The sequence below is a fragment of the Humulus lupulus genome, chromosome 1, assembly GCF_963169125.1.
Source record: "Humulus lupulus chromosome 1, drHumLupu1.1, whole genome shotgun sequence".
In the NCBI taxonomy this organism is placed as follows: Eukaryota; Viridiplantae; Streptophyta; class Magnoliopsida; order Rosales; family Cannabaceae; genus Humulus; species Humulus lupulus.
This window is the reverse complement of record NC_084793.1, coordinates 309,759,396-309,778,393: the sequence shown is the minus strand read 5'-3', so window position 1 is coordinate 309,778,393 and position 18,998 is coordinate 309,759,396. Positions and strand designations below refer to the sequence as shown.

The window sequence follows — 18,998 nt, the reverse complement described above, 5'->3', positions numbered from 1 at the left end:
CTAAAAAAAAAGATGACATATAACTATAGGCATAAAATCTAACAAAAGCACAATAACAAAATAACATATAACTATAGGCTTTATCTAACAAAAGCACAATGACATAATGACACATAACTATGGCTCTCTTTGTTTTGTCCCTAAAAAAAAATACACATAAATGAATCCATAAACTTAGTAGCTATGCCTATCTTTTGCTAACTTTCTCAACAACAAAACAATAGGGTTAAGAGTAAGGCCCTACCTCATCCATAATAGCACAACATGACAGAAGAGTTCTAAAGTCAAATTTTGACCATAAATTTATATTTTTTCATTAAAAAAAAACATATATTTATATATTTTCAGAAAAAATAAAACATATATGAATATATTGTGTATACCCATTACACCATTCTTGAGTTAAATGTCCATTCAATGTCCCCTGTTTTTTTATTAGGGTTTATATTTTTTTGACTCTATATTTTTGACAAATTACTTTTTAGACCTTATATTTTGTAAAATAATTAAAATAGAACCCTAAATTCGATTTTGGTCAATGTTTTCTCAACTAAAATCACAAATAATTTATCAAACTAACAATTCAGAACAAAAATAAAGTCATTATGCTTAAAAACTGTGTTGTTATATTTAATTTTTTATTCATCAAAATTGAGTTTAGGGTTCTGTTTTAATCATTTTACAAAACGTAGGGTCCAAAAAATAATTTGTCAAAACACATGGTCTAAACAGATAATGAGACAAAACACAGGGTCCAAAAAGATATAAACCATTTTTATTATTATTATTAAAAAAAAATATTGTTTCCACAAGTGCTCCTAAAAAAAAAATTCCTTTCTTAAAGCCCTTGCTATAGCTTTATAAGTATCTTGAAACACATAAAAGTGTCAAGTGAGCACATGTGCTATGAATTTCACCCAAATTTCCAAGAGACCCATTAAAAGAAAGAAGGGCATTTCAAAAAGCAGAAAATAATAGAGACTAACTTCATATACATTTATATATATATATATATTTATATAGATAGATAGATGGTGCACATGCATATGAAAAGCTTCATTATTCAAGCCACATGTCTAAAAAGCTTTTAAGAGCCATTACAATTTGGTTCAAAGAAAAAAATAAAGTTTTAGAATGGACCACAGCTGTGTTGTGTTGTGTACATTATTGTACCATAAGAGTTATCTTTGAATGATATATACACATCAGAATCCTACTGTTTGATGCAGAACACACATTTGTTGTTGTAAGTTAGGGACTTCATCTATTGGGTCAGAAGAGGAGCCTCAAAAAAAAAATCAGAGGCACAAATTTTTTTGGCATTGGAGTTCACAGGCTGAGCATGTGAGCATTGGCCCACTATTGCAGAAAAGCACCATTGGCCAAATAATTCAAAAAACCTCTCTAGTGTTAATCTTTTTTATCATTAATATATATATATATATGGTGCACTTTTAATGTTACTACACATAGATGGTTACCTTAGTATTAACTATTGGATTAAAATTAATGATCTATATTTATAGTTGTTAATTAATATTTCTAAATATAAAATTTGACTTTTTCAAATTTTTGGAAGGATTACCTGATGAAAACACATGTATTTATTATAAAAATATAATATTGTAAACTTTTCATTTTTTAAATGCATGTCAATTTCTAAAATATAGCTAGTGTTTCTCATTGGTTGGAAACAACATTAATTATGGCAAAAAAAAAATAGTAACTAAATTCGAAATTAATGTTTAAAAAAATATTTACCTGTTGGTAACTTGCTTTACCAAATCATTATGTTGTCACATCATCATAATTGTTAGTACTCATTTATGGGTAGTAACCATTGAGAAATCTTCTATATATATAGGGTTTATACATTTGTATACCCTGTTTTTTGTCTCATTACATGTTTGGACCCTGTAATTTGACATATTATTTTTTGGACTCTATATTTTCTAAAATAATTCAAGTAGACTAACAACTCAGATTTTGATCAAATTTTTTTGAACTAAAATCACAAATAATTCATCAAACTAACAACTCAGAACAAAAATACAGTCATTCTGCCTAAGAATTGTGTTGTTATACTCAATTTTTTGTTCATCAAAATCATGGTTAGATGCCTATTTGAACCATTTTACAAAACACAGGGTCCAAAAAATAATTTGTCAAAATACAGGGTCCAAACAAATAATGAGTCAAAACACAGGGTCTAAAAATATATAAACTCATATATATATATTATTACTATTATGAATTAATGAAGAACATTACTATAAGATCATTTGGGGTAACATGTTATGATTGTAAAAAAGGTAACATGTTATGATTATTAAATTTGAATGTTTAACATTTTGAATTATAATAGGTGAGATATTTTTTTTTAAAAATTTAACTATTCATATTATGAGTGTCGGATATTGGTACTTATAGTATTAACCACAAATATATATACTCTTTTTTTGTTATTATTTTTTTTTTCTTTTGGTGTTGTGATTATGAATTAATGAATTGCTTGTTTTGCACATGGGTTTTTTTTTTCCCAACCATTTTGATCATGACATTAAAATACTTATGGGCATGATTAAGTGTGAAAATGTTAACTTTTGGTATTGTAGATTATTATGATTCCACATGTACACAAAAAAAGATGTGATTGAAAAAACTTAATCAATAAACAAAAGGGTATATTTCAAAAAAAAAAAATAAATACAAACTTTCGGTTATAGTTATACACAAAAATATGTTTGGTTGTCGTGTTTTGTAAGGCATTCTTTCTTTGTTTGGCAAAATAGGTTGAAGAAAGAAAAACCAAAAAAAAAAAAAAAAAACTTGGTGTGTACACCAAATGAGAATATGACAATCTACCTATTCTAAAACCAAAACTAGTTGTGGTTAAATCTCATTATATATATGTATTTTCAATAATAATCTAAGATTCAAGTTTTTAATCATGATCTTTTGGAACATTACTTAGGTTAGTTTTCAATGAGTCGGTAGAGACCAAACATCAAAGACAAATTAATCAAGATATGGAATTATTTAGTGTAACATCACATCTTCATCCACAACTAATTAACCCAAGAAAACCAAACACTAATTAGGTTCTTCCTAGGATTATGTAAAGTTACTTGGTTCATATTCAAGCTAACGGTCCAATGAGGAAGAATCCAATGAATGAAAAGTTAGGTGTAGAAAAGGAAACTTGAAGTTGATATATATCCATATATATATATATATATATAAATATTTCAAAGAAACCATTTTTTTTTAGTTGTATAGTTTGCTTTACTTGTATTTTACCACAATCAAAATATTCAAGCAATAGGGTCATAATTCTTTGGTGATTTCATAGAAGTACTTGACCCTTTTTTTCTTTCTCTTTTTTTCTTAAAGTGAAATTATTGGAAGAATAGAAAAATGTTGGGAAAATAACCAAATGTGAAATGGAGGGATAAGAGGGGTGTTTGGGAGGTGGGAAAAGTGGTAGCTTTAAAAGAGGTTTGAGAGTAAAACTAGAAGAGAAAAAAAAAAAAAACCATGTGAAGGAGGGCCCAAAAAAGGCTGCCTTTGTTGCTTACTCAATACATTGTTTGCATGTGTGTGGCCATGCCATCTCCCTAATAATCACCACTTTAAAAAGACATTAATTTTCTTTCATTATTTCTCTTCTTAGATTGGTTAGCATGGATTTTCTACTAGATTCTATCTTTTATTTTCTTCCATAATATATAATATATATTATTTATTTTACTCAATGGGATGGGGGCACAAACCATTGATGAAGATCAAATTAAAAAATCAATTTTTTTTTTTATTAAAAAAAACAAAAATCTAAAATTTCAAAACACCAAAAGCTTACATGAACATCGGGAAGACACATCCTTTTTCCTTGGCAGCTATCATTTTATACATGCCACGCTCCCTTTTATTTTTGTTTTTTTTTTAAAGTCCAAGATGCCTTTCTTTTTTATTTATTTTCTCATATAATATATACATATAAATATATAAGGGCATTGACCTTATTGGTCTCTAAACTACATCATTCACTACACTTTGATTCTCAAAGCATCAAATCCTTAAAGTTTCAATTTTTTTAACCATTAAAAGTTTGATTGGTTCGCAATTGGAAAATTATATTTTACAAAAGTGTGTTCCTAAAATGAAAATATAGATTTATAGTCTTAAAACATGTGTTTTGAAATTGTGATTGGTTCAGAATCCGTAAATTATTTTTGAATTTAAAAAAACTAAATTTGTGATTGGTAGATAATCTGAAAATATAAAAAAATGATAAATTTGTAAAATTTTAGAATATAATGATTTGGTTTGGAAGAAAACGTGAAAATATTGTTTTTTATTTTGTAGCTTAAAGTTAAAAACAATATTTGAATTTAAAATTTAAAAATAAATAACCAATCAAGTATTTATGTGGACCTTACCATTTTTTAGTTTCAGAAAATCATAAAATTAAATTTGGATTGATTACCAATCGGACCCTAAGCTTCTATTATTATTATCTAATTTTTCAAGTGTATTTGCAATACAATTTATGATTTAATTATTTATGTTATTTAGATAAAACTCCTCCAATTATTTGTGATGCTTTTCATTTATAAGATGATTCAATCACTCGTTAAAAAAGAAAAAAAATTATGATAACTAAAGTTAAAATTTTTACAGAAAAGAAAAAACACTTGTTATTCATATATTAGCATTAGAATGAGGAAAATAATTGCCTTTATTGCTACTTAATTACCAAAATTAAAACTATAAAGACTAAGCTGTTCTAAGTACTATAATTAAAAGATTAATAAAGTCAAATATATATATATTATTAATTTGTCTCCTGAATAAATAAATTAAAAAATTAAAAGTGTTATAGAATGTAATGTAGAGTAGGATTGTAACTGGTATTACTTGATGTATGGTAACTATGTAACATAAAAATCAAAACTTTCTCATTACATACAAACAAGAATAAAATATTTTGATGAAAGATTTTGGTTTTATTTTCTAAAAAATAAAAAAAGACAAGGTACCAAAGTACTAAATGACAGTTGGAAAATATAATACGGTAACAACAATTGTACGGTTAGTTAGACACAGTTGTAGCTAGCATGGCGTGAGGAAGGACCAGTGGAAAACATAGGAAGAAGAAAAAGAAAATTATTAAAAAAAATGAAAAAGAAAAAGTGGATGTAAGAGAAAGTTTGGGAGAGGTTGGACCAAGAGGGGCAAAATGGGAAAGTTTGGTAGAGAAGTCTTTCACCAACATCACCACCACCACCGCATTGGGTTTCAGATTTCAGCTTAGAAGAGTGTGAGGTGTGAAGAAGAAGGAAAAATCGTAATGTGGGCTGAAGCTCTAAAGCTCTCTACTTGTACTAAAATACTATAATGAGAAGAAGAAGAAGAGGAAGAAGAAGAAGAAGAACAAGTTCCTTCATTTCTATTGCTTAGAGCTACTATTCTTCTTCAAATCACACTTCACATCCAACCACCAAGACCCTTCTTCTTCTTGGTCTGTTACAACATCGTTTTCTTCATCCGAATCTCAACTGCCCAGAAAATAAAATTAAGTTTCTCATAGAATTAAGCATTTTCTTTTATACCCTTGTCTCAGTTTTACTTTGTTCTTTTCTGGGTCACTTTTGTTTTTTAATTAGCTTGGTGGTTACTCATGGAGTCATCGGAGAATTGTTCTGTGAAGGTTGCTGTTCATGTTCGCCCTCTTATAGGCGATGAACGCCTCCAAGGCTGTAAAGAATGTGTCTCTGTCACACCCGGAAAGCCTCAGGTGCTTTGTATTAATTTTTTCTGTACAATGAATTGTGTGTTGTTTCTTCTGTCATAATTGTTTGAGTTTACAAGTTTAGTGAGCTTATAGGATTGAATTTTAGCTATTCTGTTGTGGGTTTGCTTATTTCTCCTCATGCTTCCTGTTCAATTCAATTCAGTTTCATGAGAAACTCTTAATTGTTCTCTTCATGATTGTTATTGATCTGGCTCTTCATAAACTCTTCTTTGATCTCTTCATAAATTTACTATGCTCTTCAATGCATGTGAATTTGTGTCCTAAAACAAAATGATTAGGCTTCCAAAGAGTAACCGGAGTCCAGATTTATGAACAATAAAGCCATAGCTCAGAAACAAAAGCTATTTGTTCAGTTTTACTTTTTATCTTGTAATATGGGTGAAAATTCTATTGATAAGAGGACATGAATGAGAAGTTATTTTCCTTTTTCTTTCTCATTTATCTCACCTTGTTAACTTCCTAGAACATGGGTTGCCACGAAATTGAATGATGTTGAGTGATGCTGGTGGAAGGATTAAGTTAATAGAGGAGCTGAAAATTAAACAAAAAGTTCTTTGACATTTGAATGAGTTGCACTTTCTTTCTTAGTTTTTGGAGCTAATTGAGTACTTCAAAGGCAATGTTTTGTAATTTGAATTAATTATGGTGTAGGTACAAATCGGCTCGCATTCCTTTACATTTGACCATGTCTATGGAAGTGGTGGAACAGCATCAACTGCCATGTTTGATGAATGCATTGCTCCACTTGTGGATGGTTTATTCCAAGGATACAATGCCACTGTGCTTGCTTATGGTCAGGTAATTCTTATTCTACACAAAACCTGTTTCGAAAATGAACAAGAACAAGAACAAGATCTTTTGTGCTGTTTTATTATATTGTGGTTAATATAGACATGTTATGCAGACGGGATCGGGGAAAACATATACCATGGGGACCGGCTCCAAAGATTGTAGCCAAACAGGGCTGGTTCCTCAAGCTATGAATGCACTTTTCAGCAAGATTGAAACGTTAAAACATCAAACAGAATTCCAGCTGCAGGTTTCCTTCATCGAGGTATGTGCCTAAGAATGTTTGGTTTGTTTGTGAGGGTTATAGTGTTATGCTACTAAAGCTTATGCAATAAGCCAAAGAAGATGAACTAGGAAAACGTATCAGAATTCTTATTCAATAGAGATAAAAGTGTGAAGCATATGGCAAAAAACCTATTTGATTAGTAATAACATGTGAAATAAAAAAACCTTCTAAGAAAGTTTTCATGTGAAAAGCAGTGATTGAACAAAGTCTGGGACAATGGCAAGATCATCTGATTCTCTTTCTGATTCACTATTTCTACTGTTTACTTTATTGTTACAAATGATTAATTGGCTGGTTTGATTTTGAAGATCTTAAAAGAAGAAGTAAGAGACTTATTGGATTCTGTATCCCTGAACAAAATGGAAAATGTTAATGGACATGCTGGGAAAGTTTCTGCTCCAGTTAGACAGCCCATACAAATTCGAGAATCATCAAATGGAGCCATAACACTAGCAGGATCAACTGAAATGTCTGTTAGAACATTACAGGAAATGGCTGCTTGCTTGGAGCAAGGATCTTTAAGCAGAGCAACTGGAAGTACTAACATGAACAACCAGTCAAGGTAATTTGCCATACCTGTTTTCTATAGTAAATAACTTTGTGCTAACCGGTATTTTTAACTTTTTTTAATAACTGAAGCTTCTTGTTTCTATTGACTTGTAGTTCATTTTTCCTTTATTGTAGATATGTTCACAGTCCTAGATTGGCATTTTAATGTCAGAACATGTGCAAACAATAGTTTTTTTTTTCTTCCTCTGAATCTACTAATGACAATATGACAATGAATCTAAATGTTAAGAAATAAGCGTGACTTTTCTCGTCCTAATATTATATATGACTCCCATTACATGTATGTACCAGTCGGTCACACGCCATCTTCACAATCACCTTAGAACAGATGCGGAAAGTTCATTCAGTTTTTCCTGGCAATGACTCTCCAGATGAGGATATGGGTGAAGAATACTTTTGTGCAAAGCTCCATTTGGTAGATCTTGCTGGATCTGAACGAGCTAAGAGAACTGGTTCTGATGGTGTTCGTCTTAAAGAAGGTTAATGAACCTGCTTATGCATTTATTCTTAGTTTCTATTTGTGAAGAAATAATGCAACTTCTAACTTATTTTTTTACCTACAGGTATACATATCAACAGGGGCCTTCTAGCACTTGGAAATGTTATCAGTGCACTGGGGGATGAAAAAAAGCGGAAAGAGGGTGTTCATGTTCCTTATCGAGATAGTAAACTCACTCGACTCTTGCAGGTTAGTTTATTTATGATTATAATTTTTCAGGTGTCATGCCCGATACATAATTTATGTAGACTTTTGAAGATGAGAATTATATAATGGTACTAAAACTATATTTTCTCAACCTATGACTAATCTTGATCATAATATTTTTTTCTAAGTTTTTCTTGAAAAATTAGAGAGAATTATACACAGTATAAATGATAACTTCCTTACCAAATTATTAGAGATTTGTTCTTCAAATCCTTCAAATATATACTATTGTCTTGTTATATAAGATTTCTTTACTATTATAGTTAAGTAACCATATCATTTTTTATTTTTTATTATGTTACCTTCTGCTTATTATTCTGCCATGGATTCACTTGTGCTGTCTGACAGGATTCACTAGGAGGAAACAGCAAGACAGTTATGATAGGTAATCTCTTATGTGATTGTTTAATCATTATAAACACTAGTCCAATGACATTAATGACTGTAGGCTACTGTCATTGATGTCAAACCAATCTAATAATTGTGATTTAGAATTCTCAACTTCCTTCTTTTGAACTAGACACTAGGCATGATCCTTTTTTCTGGGCTATTTTTTTTTCTTTCATGATTTATTGAAATAACAATGGCCTCAGTAACCCTTAAAGATTTTTCCTTTTCTAATCTTCTCTCTCGTTTTTCACCTACTGAAATCATTTCAAGGGTTAAAATTGATGATTTCTTTCATGGCATCTTTGTTTGGGTTCCTCCCCATGATGTTTGAGTCCTTTTACTTTATGCTTCTAATATAAGATGGGAAATTTTATACTCTACAGCTTGTATCAGCCCTGCTGACATCAACGCAGAGGAAACTCTTAATACTCTTAAATATGCAAATCGTGCCCGGAATATCCAGAACAAGCCTGTTGTAAGTTTATCAGATGCTCTGTTGCTATTATTTATCAAAAAGATTCTACTGTGTTAGGCATGATATTTTCCAAATTTTAAATTAATCAAAATAACATTGAATAAATCTACTCTTGTGTGTGTGTATAGGTTAATAGAGGTCTAGAATCCAATGAAATGCAAAAGATGCGACAGCAGGTGGAATTCTTGCAGGCAGAGCTATATGCTCGTGGGGGAGGGGCTCTATCTGATGAAGTACAGGTATTTATATTAAAACCTTCTTTTGCTTGGACTTGGTTGTTTCTGCAGTAGCTTCTATGAAAATGAATCTTCTTCGATGGTGTATTGCTGCTACCTTAGGTTCTTAGGGAACGGATTGCATTTCTTGAAACAAGCAATTTGGACCTTTCTCGAGAACTTCATGTATATCGCAGCAGACGTGCTGTAGTGGGGCAGTGTGAAGCAGATGTTCGAGTAAGTGTACTAAACTCCTGTTTGTACGCTATATATATTTGATTTTTTTTTTTATCTCTTTGATAACTTCAAACTGTGATTACTGACATGGCATGTGTTTTTTTTTAATCCTTCTTTAGGACGGCTATGCTTCTCTGACTAAGAATGATGGACTTAAGAGAGGTTTTCAAAGTATTGATGCTGCTGATTATGAGATGGGTGAAATCATGTCAGGTAATAGTTAAATTTTGTATTAAAGTATATTTTTGTTCGGACCATTTGAGATTGATGATGTTACTGAGAATTGAATTGACTTCAATCCACTTCCATGGCCCAACTGAGGGTGGTACCTATTTTAAAAGATATATGTTATTCTTCTGGTTGTAGTTCTTGACATCTTCAGCAATGTAATAAATGTACAGGTGAAAATTCCAGAGAAGTTGAAGTTGCAACAAAAGAGCGAGAACATGAATTTTTGCAGAATACATTGGATAAGGAGTTGAATGAATTAAACAAACGCTTGGAGCAAAAAGAGGTTCAAATTTTTCTTAAAGATTCATTTGTATGCTATGCATGGGCTTGAACTTGAAAAGAAAAGAGTTGAGCAATTTAAATTTTACATACCATTGAAGGTGCACTTCTAGTCAATTTGTTAAAGATAACTTGTCACTTGAATAGTTTTGGTTGCAAATGTGGGGCTATTATGCTATGCACTGCTTCTTCTTTCTTTTCTTTATTTCGACGTTAAAGTTTCATTTTGGTTGTCATATAAAGTCACTTTGACTTCCATAATACTTTGTATATGCATGCAACTGTTGAAGGTATAATATGATCATAGCAACCCCATTTAATTTCCTCAGTGTGCATGTTTTAGTGAATATCATAATTTTTTCGACAAGTTTTTACTTTTGAAAATCGAGGATTTGGAACGAACTGAAACAAACAGCTCCCTGAATCGTAGTTTGTTTTTTGGTACAGTCTGAAATGAGACTTTTCGGAGGGATTGACACAGAAACACTCAAACAGCACTTTGGAAAGAAAATAGTGGAACTCGAAGAAGAGAAAAGAATTGTGCAGGTCTAATTGATATTCTTTAATTTCCATTAAATCATACACTTTATATTGCTGCTAATATTCATTAACAACCACAGCAAGAGAGAGATCACTTGTTGGCTGAAGTTGAGAGTCTTGCTGCCAATTCCGATGGACAAGCGCATAAAGTTCACGATCCTCATACACAAAAACTAAAATCTCTAGAAGCCCAGGTGATATGATGAACTATATTTATTTATTTATTTTTATCAGAAAGTTGCAGCGGTGATTGAAACTCAAGTAATTGTGTTGTATCAGATTTTAGATCTTAAGAAGAAGCAAGAAAGCCAAGTCCAACTTGTAAAGGAAAAACAGAAAAGTGATGATGCAGCAAAGCGCCTGCAATCTGAAATACAATCTATTAAATCTCAGAAGGTTAGTTCTCATTTAGTGCTTGACCAAGTCTTAGACAATTTTTTTTTTTCTTTTTCTAAAAAAGATGAATGAAAAGGCACCAAGTCTTGTACATTAAAATGTGCCTTGCTTGTTCTTTATTTTTGTAGGTTCAGTTGCAGCATAAGATAAAGCAAGAGGCAGAACAATTCCGACAGTGGAAGGCATCTCGTGAAAAGGAATTGCTGCAGGTTTTTAACTTTCCATTTCAAACATGAATCCATCACCTTCATCTCCTCTTTTCTTAATCAATATCCTGATAAGATACAGTACCTTGAGCACTTAAAGACGTCGATAACTAATCAAAGTTTATATCATTTGTCCTGAAATGATGCTCTTCACATGCAATAGAAACATTTTTATTATTTGCTATTCCCATTGCAAAGAGTATTTAATTAATCGGAACAAAACAGAAGTTGAAGAAGCTTAGAAAAAGACAGACTTACATATTGTAAATCCAATGTGTATATATTATGTTTAATTATGATTTTGTCCTACACAGCTAAAAAAGGAAGGAAGGAGAAATGAGTACGAGAGGCATAAACTTGAAGCCCTGAACCAGCGTCAGAAAATGGTATAGTTTAGCAATGCAACATAGATGTTGACTTCCATTCTCTATACACAAGGGTGTTCTTAATATATACATAGTTTGTTCGTAAATTCGTCCTGAGTTGGGAGGATAAAGTTTATTGTCTAGCCAGATACTCAGTATTTGATGAGGGGTTAAGAGTACACTATGTAGAGCTACCATGAGAAAAGCTAGGCCTGTTAAATGCAAATATATATATATATATAGGGAATTTCTCATACAGGGGCTTCACTTAAGTCCTACCGGTGGTGCTCTGTTCTCAACTTTTGAAAAGTTTTCTGTGCGATTTTTTTTTATGACCGTGTATATTGTAGCTATTTAGAGTATCAACGGGATTTTTAGAAAATTCTGAATAATTTACAGTACCAAAAACTATGTTCAAACATGTTGCACGCGTGACTAATTTTTTTTGTGCGCGTGGAAAATAACATGTTTGAACCTAGTTTTCAGTACTGTAAACTATTCGGAATTTTCCGAAAATTTGCAGGATACTCTAAACAACTACAATATAGACCGTCATAAAAAAAAATCGCATCGAAAACTGTTCACAAGTCAAGAATTCTGAAGAGCCCGCTCGACAGGGCTCAAAGTGATGCCCCTATAGGAGAATTGTCACATATATATATATATATTTATGTAGAGAGAGGGGAAGGGTGGGCTGATTAATGGAATTATTAAGCTTGGTTAAATGATTTAGGTGGGTTTTTCTTATATACTTGTAAGAACTTGCTAACGAATTTTATAACTCCTGCAGGTTCTCCAAAGAAAGACAGAAGAGGCTGCAATTGCTACCAAACGGCTAAAGGAATTATTGGAATCCCGAAAGTCTACTGTTCGTGACAACCCAGGTTGATATTTCTCTTGAAAGCATTTTTTTCTCTTTCGAAATTCTGTTTTCCTAATATAGTGTTATTTATTGCAGCCAATTCCAATGGACATACATCGGCCACTCAGGTAAAGAACTGTACTGAGCTTTCCTCATAGTTCAATTTGTATGCTTAGTTCTAAACATCGATCCAGATTCGAAACCTATTTGCTTTGAAAGAAAAGTAATAGTAGTGTTGTTTAGAATGACTCTGAATATACATTAACAAGGTAGCTGACTATGAGGTTCTCATAGACTTATTATGATTCAACTAGATAGTTTAATGTGACTTGCAAACACTTATATTTAATAATATTTATCGATTCATTAAAATAATGGTTTGTATGTATTGGAAAATTTGATGAGAGTATTCATGTCATATGTAGAGCAATGAAAAGTCTTTGCAGAGATGGCTTGATCATGAATTGGAGGTCAGCGTTAAAGTGCACGAAGTCCGTTTCGAATATGAGAAGCAAAATCAAGTGTAAGTATTATGTACTCATACTAACTGTCTCTCCAATGCCAAAGTAGTATGAAGATTCATGTATGGATCAGCTCCCATATTAATTAGTATCATAAACGTAATCGCTTTTCAGACGAGTTGCATTGGCAAAAGAGTTGGCCTTATTAAAGCAAGTGGACCAGTTATCTTTGGATGGGAATAGTCCCCCAAAAGGAAACAATGGATATTCCAGGTATGAAATTTCCTACTTTAAGTATTTACACAGTAAATAGACATTAATTTTCGAAAAAAATATTAAAAGTATTATAGTATAACATTCTAGATTATAAAATACTTCCACTGTTTACCTTTTTACTTTATTTTTTAGGACTAATTTTTTTCTTTCTTTCGTTAAAAAAAAAGGGTGTTGTCCATGTCACCGGATTCAAGAAAGGCTAGAATAGAATCTGTTGAGAACATGCTGAGCATGTCTTCGAATGCACTCATTGCAATGGCATCACAGCTTTCAGAGGCAGAGGAAAGAGAGCGTTCCATGATTGGTCGTGGACGGTGGAACCAGCTGCGTTCGATGGGAGATGCTAAGAACTTGCTACAGTACATGTTTAATACAACTGCAGAAGCAAGGTGCTTATAGAACCTAGAAGACAAATTCTCATCATTTAATTTTTGGCTCATAACTATGTTGACAAACCCAATGGCTTAATCCCATATTTTCCATAAGGCTGGCCTCATTTTTTACACGTCGTGTCAACAGGTGTCAGTTATGGGAGAAGAACTTGGAAATTGAGGACATGGAAGATAAGCTGAATGAGCTAGTAACCTTGCTGCAAATAAGTGAAACTCAGCGAAAGGAGCTCGTACGGGAGCAAAGGGCAAAGGAGCAAGCTGCTGCTGCTGCTACTGCATTGGGAAAATCAGATTCGGTAAGACTGCCTTCTTAATATCTGAGTTTCAAATTTTTGTTGCAGAATAATTGATTTTTCTCAAAGCAAGCATACTAATTTTTTTTAGCTATTCTCAATTTCTGGTCTATATTAAGTTCTTTTGAAATAGATACCAACCAACCTTGTTAGATTGAAAAAAAATATTAAAATTTAAAAGATGGTTCCACAGGGGAATTCTCGTTCTTCATTGAAACACCTCGCGGAAGATATGAGTGGTCCCTTGTCTCCAATGTCACTTCCAGCACCAAAGCAGCTCAAATTCACTCCAGGTGTAGTTAATGGGACAGTTAAAGACTCGGCGACATTTATAAACCAAACACGAAAGGTAATTCCTTTGCTTTATTCATGCTGCCTCCATATTCGGTGTTTGTGTTGTTAAGAAAGTAGACATTTTGTTGGTGCAGATGGTGCCAATGGGACAATTGTCAATGAAGAAATTAGCAACCGTCGCTCAGGCTGGGAAGCTCTGGAGGTGGAAGAGAAGTCATCATCAGTGGCTCCTGCAGTTCAAATGGAAGTGGCAGAAGCCATGGAGACTTTCCGAATGGATTAAGCATAGCGACGAAACTATAATCAAGTCAAGGCCTCGCCCACAACTCCAACTATGATGCAACAACCTCACCTTAGAAAACAGATCCTTTGTATATACTTTTTAACTGCCATGTGTGATCCAACATGGAACTTGACAAAGACAAGCATTGATGAAGGTAACCCTTACTTCCATTTCCTTCATTGCCATTTTACTTGTGAAAGAGAAAAGGATTGAGTAGTTAGTGGCGACAAAGTTGAATATTTATAAGAAGGGTTTATACCTTTTTGAAACCCTGTGTTTTTTTCCATTACCTGTTTGGACCCTGTGTTTTGACAAATTACTTTTTGGACCCTATGTTTTGTAAAATGTTTAAAATAGTCCCTAAACTCAATTTTGGTCAATGTTTTTTCAACTAAAATCACAAATAATTTACCAAATTAACAATTCAGAACAAAAATAAAATCATTCTGCTTAAAAACTGTGTTGTTATATTCAATTTTTTCTTCATCAAAATTGAGTTTAGAGTTCTATTTTAACTATTTTACAAAACATATGGTCCAAAAAGTAATTTGTAAAAATACAGAGTCCAAACAGGTAATGAGAAAAAATACAGGGTCCAAAAATGTATAAACCCTTATAAGAATATAGGTTACTCCACTCATGACTAATCGACTTTGAGATATAATGTCTTACCATACCCTCCATTCGACTGTCAAAACTTCCATTTCCTCGTCTATTCTTACACATTTTTAATAACCGATCTCTCGAGTTTTACACTGATCTGATCAACTGTGGCAGGTGGTGTGCTGTAAAACTGTTAGAGAGGAAACTTGACATGTTTGGTGCTCAGATTGCAAAAGGATGGCAAATCCACTACATCGAAAGCGCCTTATTGTGCAGGCAATAATGTTTCAAATTTTTTCTTACGAGGCCGCGAAAGGTGAGTGATTGAAGCTTTGTGCATGGAGTGAAATGAGTATTTAGGTGATACAAGTTATGTTGTTGTTGGTGATGCAAACATAAGATGCTAATCCTTCTTGTTCAATAATCTTTTTTATTTTTTTGTACATTTTCATTAGTTTGAATGGATGAGTGAGATAATAAGTTTTGTATTATCTTGTTGATTCTTCTGTCTGTCACTGCAAAACCTTCTTTTCTAGTAGAATTTTGGGTTTCATTCTTAAACAAGGGAAGCAATATTACTGTATTGTATTGAACAATAAACATTTAATGCCTTCAACCTTTTCTCATTTTCAAAAGGACTATAATAAGATGTTGGGTTTGGTTATAGAATTAATTTTGTAATGTAACACAATGATGTATTTTAGTATTTTTTTTTGTTTAAAAAAAATTCTCTAATAGTGTGTAATAAAAATTGTTCCAAATTATAAATGCATTTTTTTAATTATAATATTATCATTAATCATTCATGAAAAAAGTTTATCATCCTTTTTTATAATTTAGTTTACTATTTATTTATTAACATTAAATTGATGATAGTTTACTATTTATATTAATTTGCATCTTTAATATGTTATTGTGTATTGGAGCTCAATTACAAATGTTATACCAAATGTAACATTTGTTTAAAAAAAATATTTCAATTTTGGCATTATTCCAAAACTATCTTCAATGCAAATTTTGTTAAATTTGACACAAAAATTGTACAACTATTATAATTGACATTGTGTTCCAATGTAAAATAATATTTTAAGATGTAAATTGATTTATAAAATAAATTATCATTAATATTTATTAAAAATATATATTATTTTTATTCTTTAAATGATAGTATTATAATCATAAAAATGTATTTGGAAATTTCTGTGGTAGGCGTTTCAAAAAGAGCTCTACCGGTGGGGCTTTTTTGTGTTCAGAACCAGTGAATAGATTTCGGCGTAATTTTTTTTATAATCGTGTATATTGTAGTTATTTAGAGCATCTTGTAAATTTTCAGAATATTTCAAATAAAGTTTCGAAAACTAGTTTAAAAACAGCTTGTTGCACGTATGACTAATTTTTTATGTGCGTAGAAAATAGCATGTTTGAACCTAGTTTTTGACACTGTAAATTATTCAGAATTTTCTTAAAATTTGCAAGATGCTCTAAATAACTACAATATACACGATCATAAAAAAAATCGCGCCAAAAATTATTCACGAGTCGAAAATATAAAAAAATCTCACCGGTAGGACTCTTTTGGAAGCCTCTCCTATAGAATACTCCAATATATTTTATTCTTCGGCTAAATTTGTCATAATTTTTAACATACAGCTAGAATAACCTATATATATACACATAAAATGCTAAAAAAAAAATACAATTCAACATTTCCATTATAATTACTCTAAGAGCAACTCCAATGGGAGTTGCTCAAAAAAATGCCTGTCAGTCATAGGGTAAATGGTGGGGTAGGCTGATGATGTGGAAGAGTTTAATTTAGAAGAAAACTATATTTTTTATTTATTTTTTGATTGGTTAAATTTAATAAAAAAATATTGATTTGACCATTTAAGCATTCTTTTGAGCAACTCCTATTGAAGTTGCTCTAATATTGCCAAGGTCCACTATTTCAACACGCAACATTAATTGCAATATTGCTAAAAAATTAAGAACATTCGACGTAAGAAAGAATTTATTGGGAATTGAAGTAGGCCCCACAGACCATACAAGACATTTTAGTCCAATAACTTCATGTATTAAAATAATTTAAACAAATGCTATAGTTTGACATATTATATTAAAACTCAAAAGCCCTTTAATTAATAATACTATACCACAGATTCCTAAGCAATGATATCTGATAGTACATAGGAATGTGTAATATTATATTATATTAAATAAACTCATTAATACAAGTATTAAATGAAATCTCATGAATTTGAGAAGAATTTACAATAATTAAGAGTACAAGTAGATGATGAAGATGCTTATCAGATCAAGTCATAAATGGGTTCATGGACAAGAAGTGTGTGAGGTCTCAGTTGTTGCAGACATATAACTAAACTCGTACACATAATAATTATTTACCTCTCATGAATCTTAACACAATCATCCAAAACACTACCTTTTTTTTATGTGAGCGGGGAAAATTAGTCCTCGAATAAGGTCAAATAATTTATGTGATCGAAAACATGATTTAAATATTTCATTTTGTAAGTATGTGTTGATTTACGATCAAAGTGTTTGAATTTTAATTTTAGTATTTGTAAATTGCTTAAAACTTATTATAATTACAATGTACATAATCATATTAAAAAATGTTTATACATTTTTAGATCCTGTGTTTTGACTCATTATATGTTTGGACCATGTATTTTGTAAAATGGTTCAAATAGGCCCATAAACCTGATTTTGATGAACAAAAAATTGAGTATTACAACACAGTTCTTAGGCAGAATGACTATATTTTTGTTCTGAATTGTTAGTTTGATGAATTATTTGTGATTTTAGTTCAAAAAACTTTGATCAAAATCGAGTTTAGGGGTCTATTTGAACTATTTTAGAAAACACGGGGTCCAAAAAGTCATTTATCAAAACACAGAGTCTAAACAAGTAATAAGATAAAATACAGGATCTAAAAAATTATAAACCCTAAAAAAAATTAGAACTATTTCTATTCAAGTACCAAACAAAAGAAGGTATATTGTACTCATTTTTTCAAGAGAATTGCTATGGAGAGTACCAAAGAACTAGAATTATTCAAGAATTTTCGCAAACCGCCTAAACCGAATAACCTACCTAAATCTAACCAAATAAACTAGTAAAAATTACTACTCAAATAACCCAACAAAAATTCAAACCACCCAAATAACCTAAATAAGAGTATTTTTTTTATACATATATATATATTATATAATATTACATAAACTATCTTTTTTAAAAATAAAAAGAATGAAACCTATATTTTGAACAATGAATTTAGAATAGGGAAATTGGCAGCAAAATTTATTAAGTAGTCTGAAAAGTTGTACTTAAATCACTAAGTAGTTTTTTTGGCGGCAATAGTCAATAAGTAGACTGAAAGGTTGCACTTAAACAATTAAATAGATTTTTTAGTGATAAAAGTTAGTAAGTAATTTGAAATATTACACTTAAGTCACTAAGTAGTTTTTTATTTGCAAAAGTCATATTTTATCTAATTTTATCTCAATTAATAAAACCATAAAAATATATAATTCTAACATTGAAAAATTATTTGAAATTTATTTTACATATATAAGAAAATCAAAAGTTATAACATGAAAAAGTATTTAATTTTTAAATGAACTAAGTTTTAATTCAATTTAAGTTGTATTATTGTCTAAAATTTAATTTAACTAATATTGAATAATATTTTTATATTAGAAATTTTAAAATTATTTTTTATTTTTAAAAGAAATTCTATTTATTATATTGATGTTATGAATATATATATTTTTAGACATTTATTGATTAATTAAAATTAAGATAAATTTTGTGTAAAATGTGACTTTTATAATAAAAACAACTACTTACTTTTGTCGCCAAAAAAATTACTTAATGACTTAAGTACAATCTTTCAAACAATTTCCTGACTTTTGCCACCAAAACAATTACTTAGTGATTTAAGTGCAATCTTTTGAACTACTTAATGATTTTTACCGTAAATTTCCCTTTAGAATATAATATTTTTAAGC

At 30.8% G+C, this 18,998-nt stretch overlaps 1 protein-coding gene across 1 annotated transcript; it reads left to right on the top strand.

Moving 5' to 3' along the window:
- The first annotated feature begins 5,162 nt into the window (after nucleotides 1–5,162).
- On the top strand, nucleotides 5,163–15,599 carry LOC133812855 (kinesin-like protein KIN-4A). The gene is made up of 27 exons (XM_062246676.1): nucleotides 5,163–5,521; nucleotides 5,667–5,797; nucleotides 6,467–6,613; nucleotides 6,720–6,869; nucleotides 7,199–7,452; nucleotides 7,752–7,939; nucleotides 8,024–8,148; nucleotides 8,515–8,551; nucleotides 8,940–9,031; nucleotides 9,160–9,270; nucleotides 9,370–9,483; nucleotides 9,603–9,696; nucleotides 9,885–9,997; nucleotides 10,441–10,539; nucleotides 10,614–10,727; nucleotides 10,813–10,929; nucleotides 11,058–11,138; nucleotides 11,450–11,521; nucleotides 12,291–12,384; nucleotides 12,459–12,490; nucleotides 12,788–12,885; nucleotides 12,998–13,096; nucleotides 13,267–13,488; nucleotides 13,619–13,787; nucleotides 13,978–14,133; nucleotides 14,213–14,515; nucleotides 15,139–15,599. The coding sequence occupies exons 2-26, from the start codon at nucleotides 5,681–5,683 to the stop codon at nucleotides 14,414–14,416; spliced, it is 3,099 nt and encodes a 1,032-aa protein (XP_062102660.1). The 5' UTR covers nucleotides 5,163–5,521; nucleotides 5,667–5,680; the 3' UTR covers nucleotides 14,417–14,515; nucleotides 15,139–15,599.
- Nucleotides 15,600–18,998: the final 3,399 nt, after the last annotated feature.

Bases quoted from the DNA above. Each gene is read 5' to 3' on its own strand.
- LOC133812855 (XM_062246676.1), top strand. From the start codon at position 5,681: ATGGAGTCATCGGAGAATTGTTCTGTGAAGGTTGCTGTTCATGTTCGC. The intron at 5,798-6,466 runs GTGCTTTGTATT...ATTATGGTGTAG, and splicing joins TCACACCCGGAAAGCCTCAG to GTACAAATCGGCTCGCATTC. The intron at 6,870-7,198 runs GTATGTGCCTAA...TTGATTTTGAAG, and splicing joins TGCAGGTTTCCTTCATCGAG to ATCTTAAAAGAAGAAGTAAG.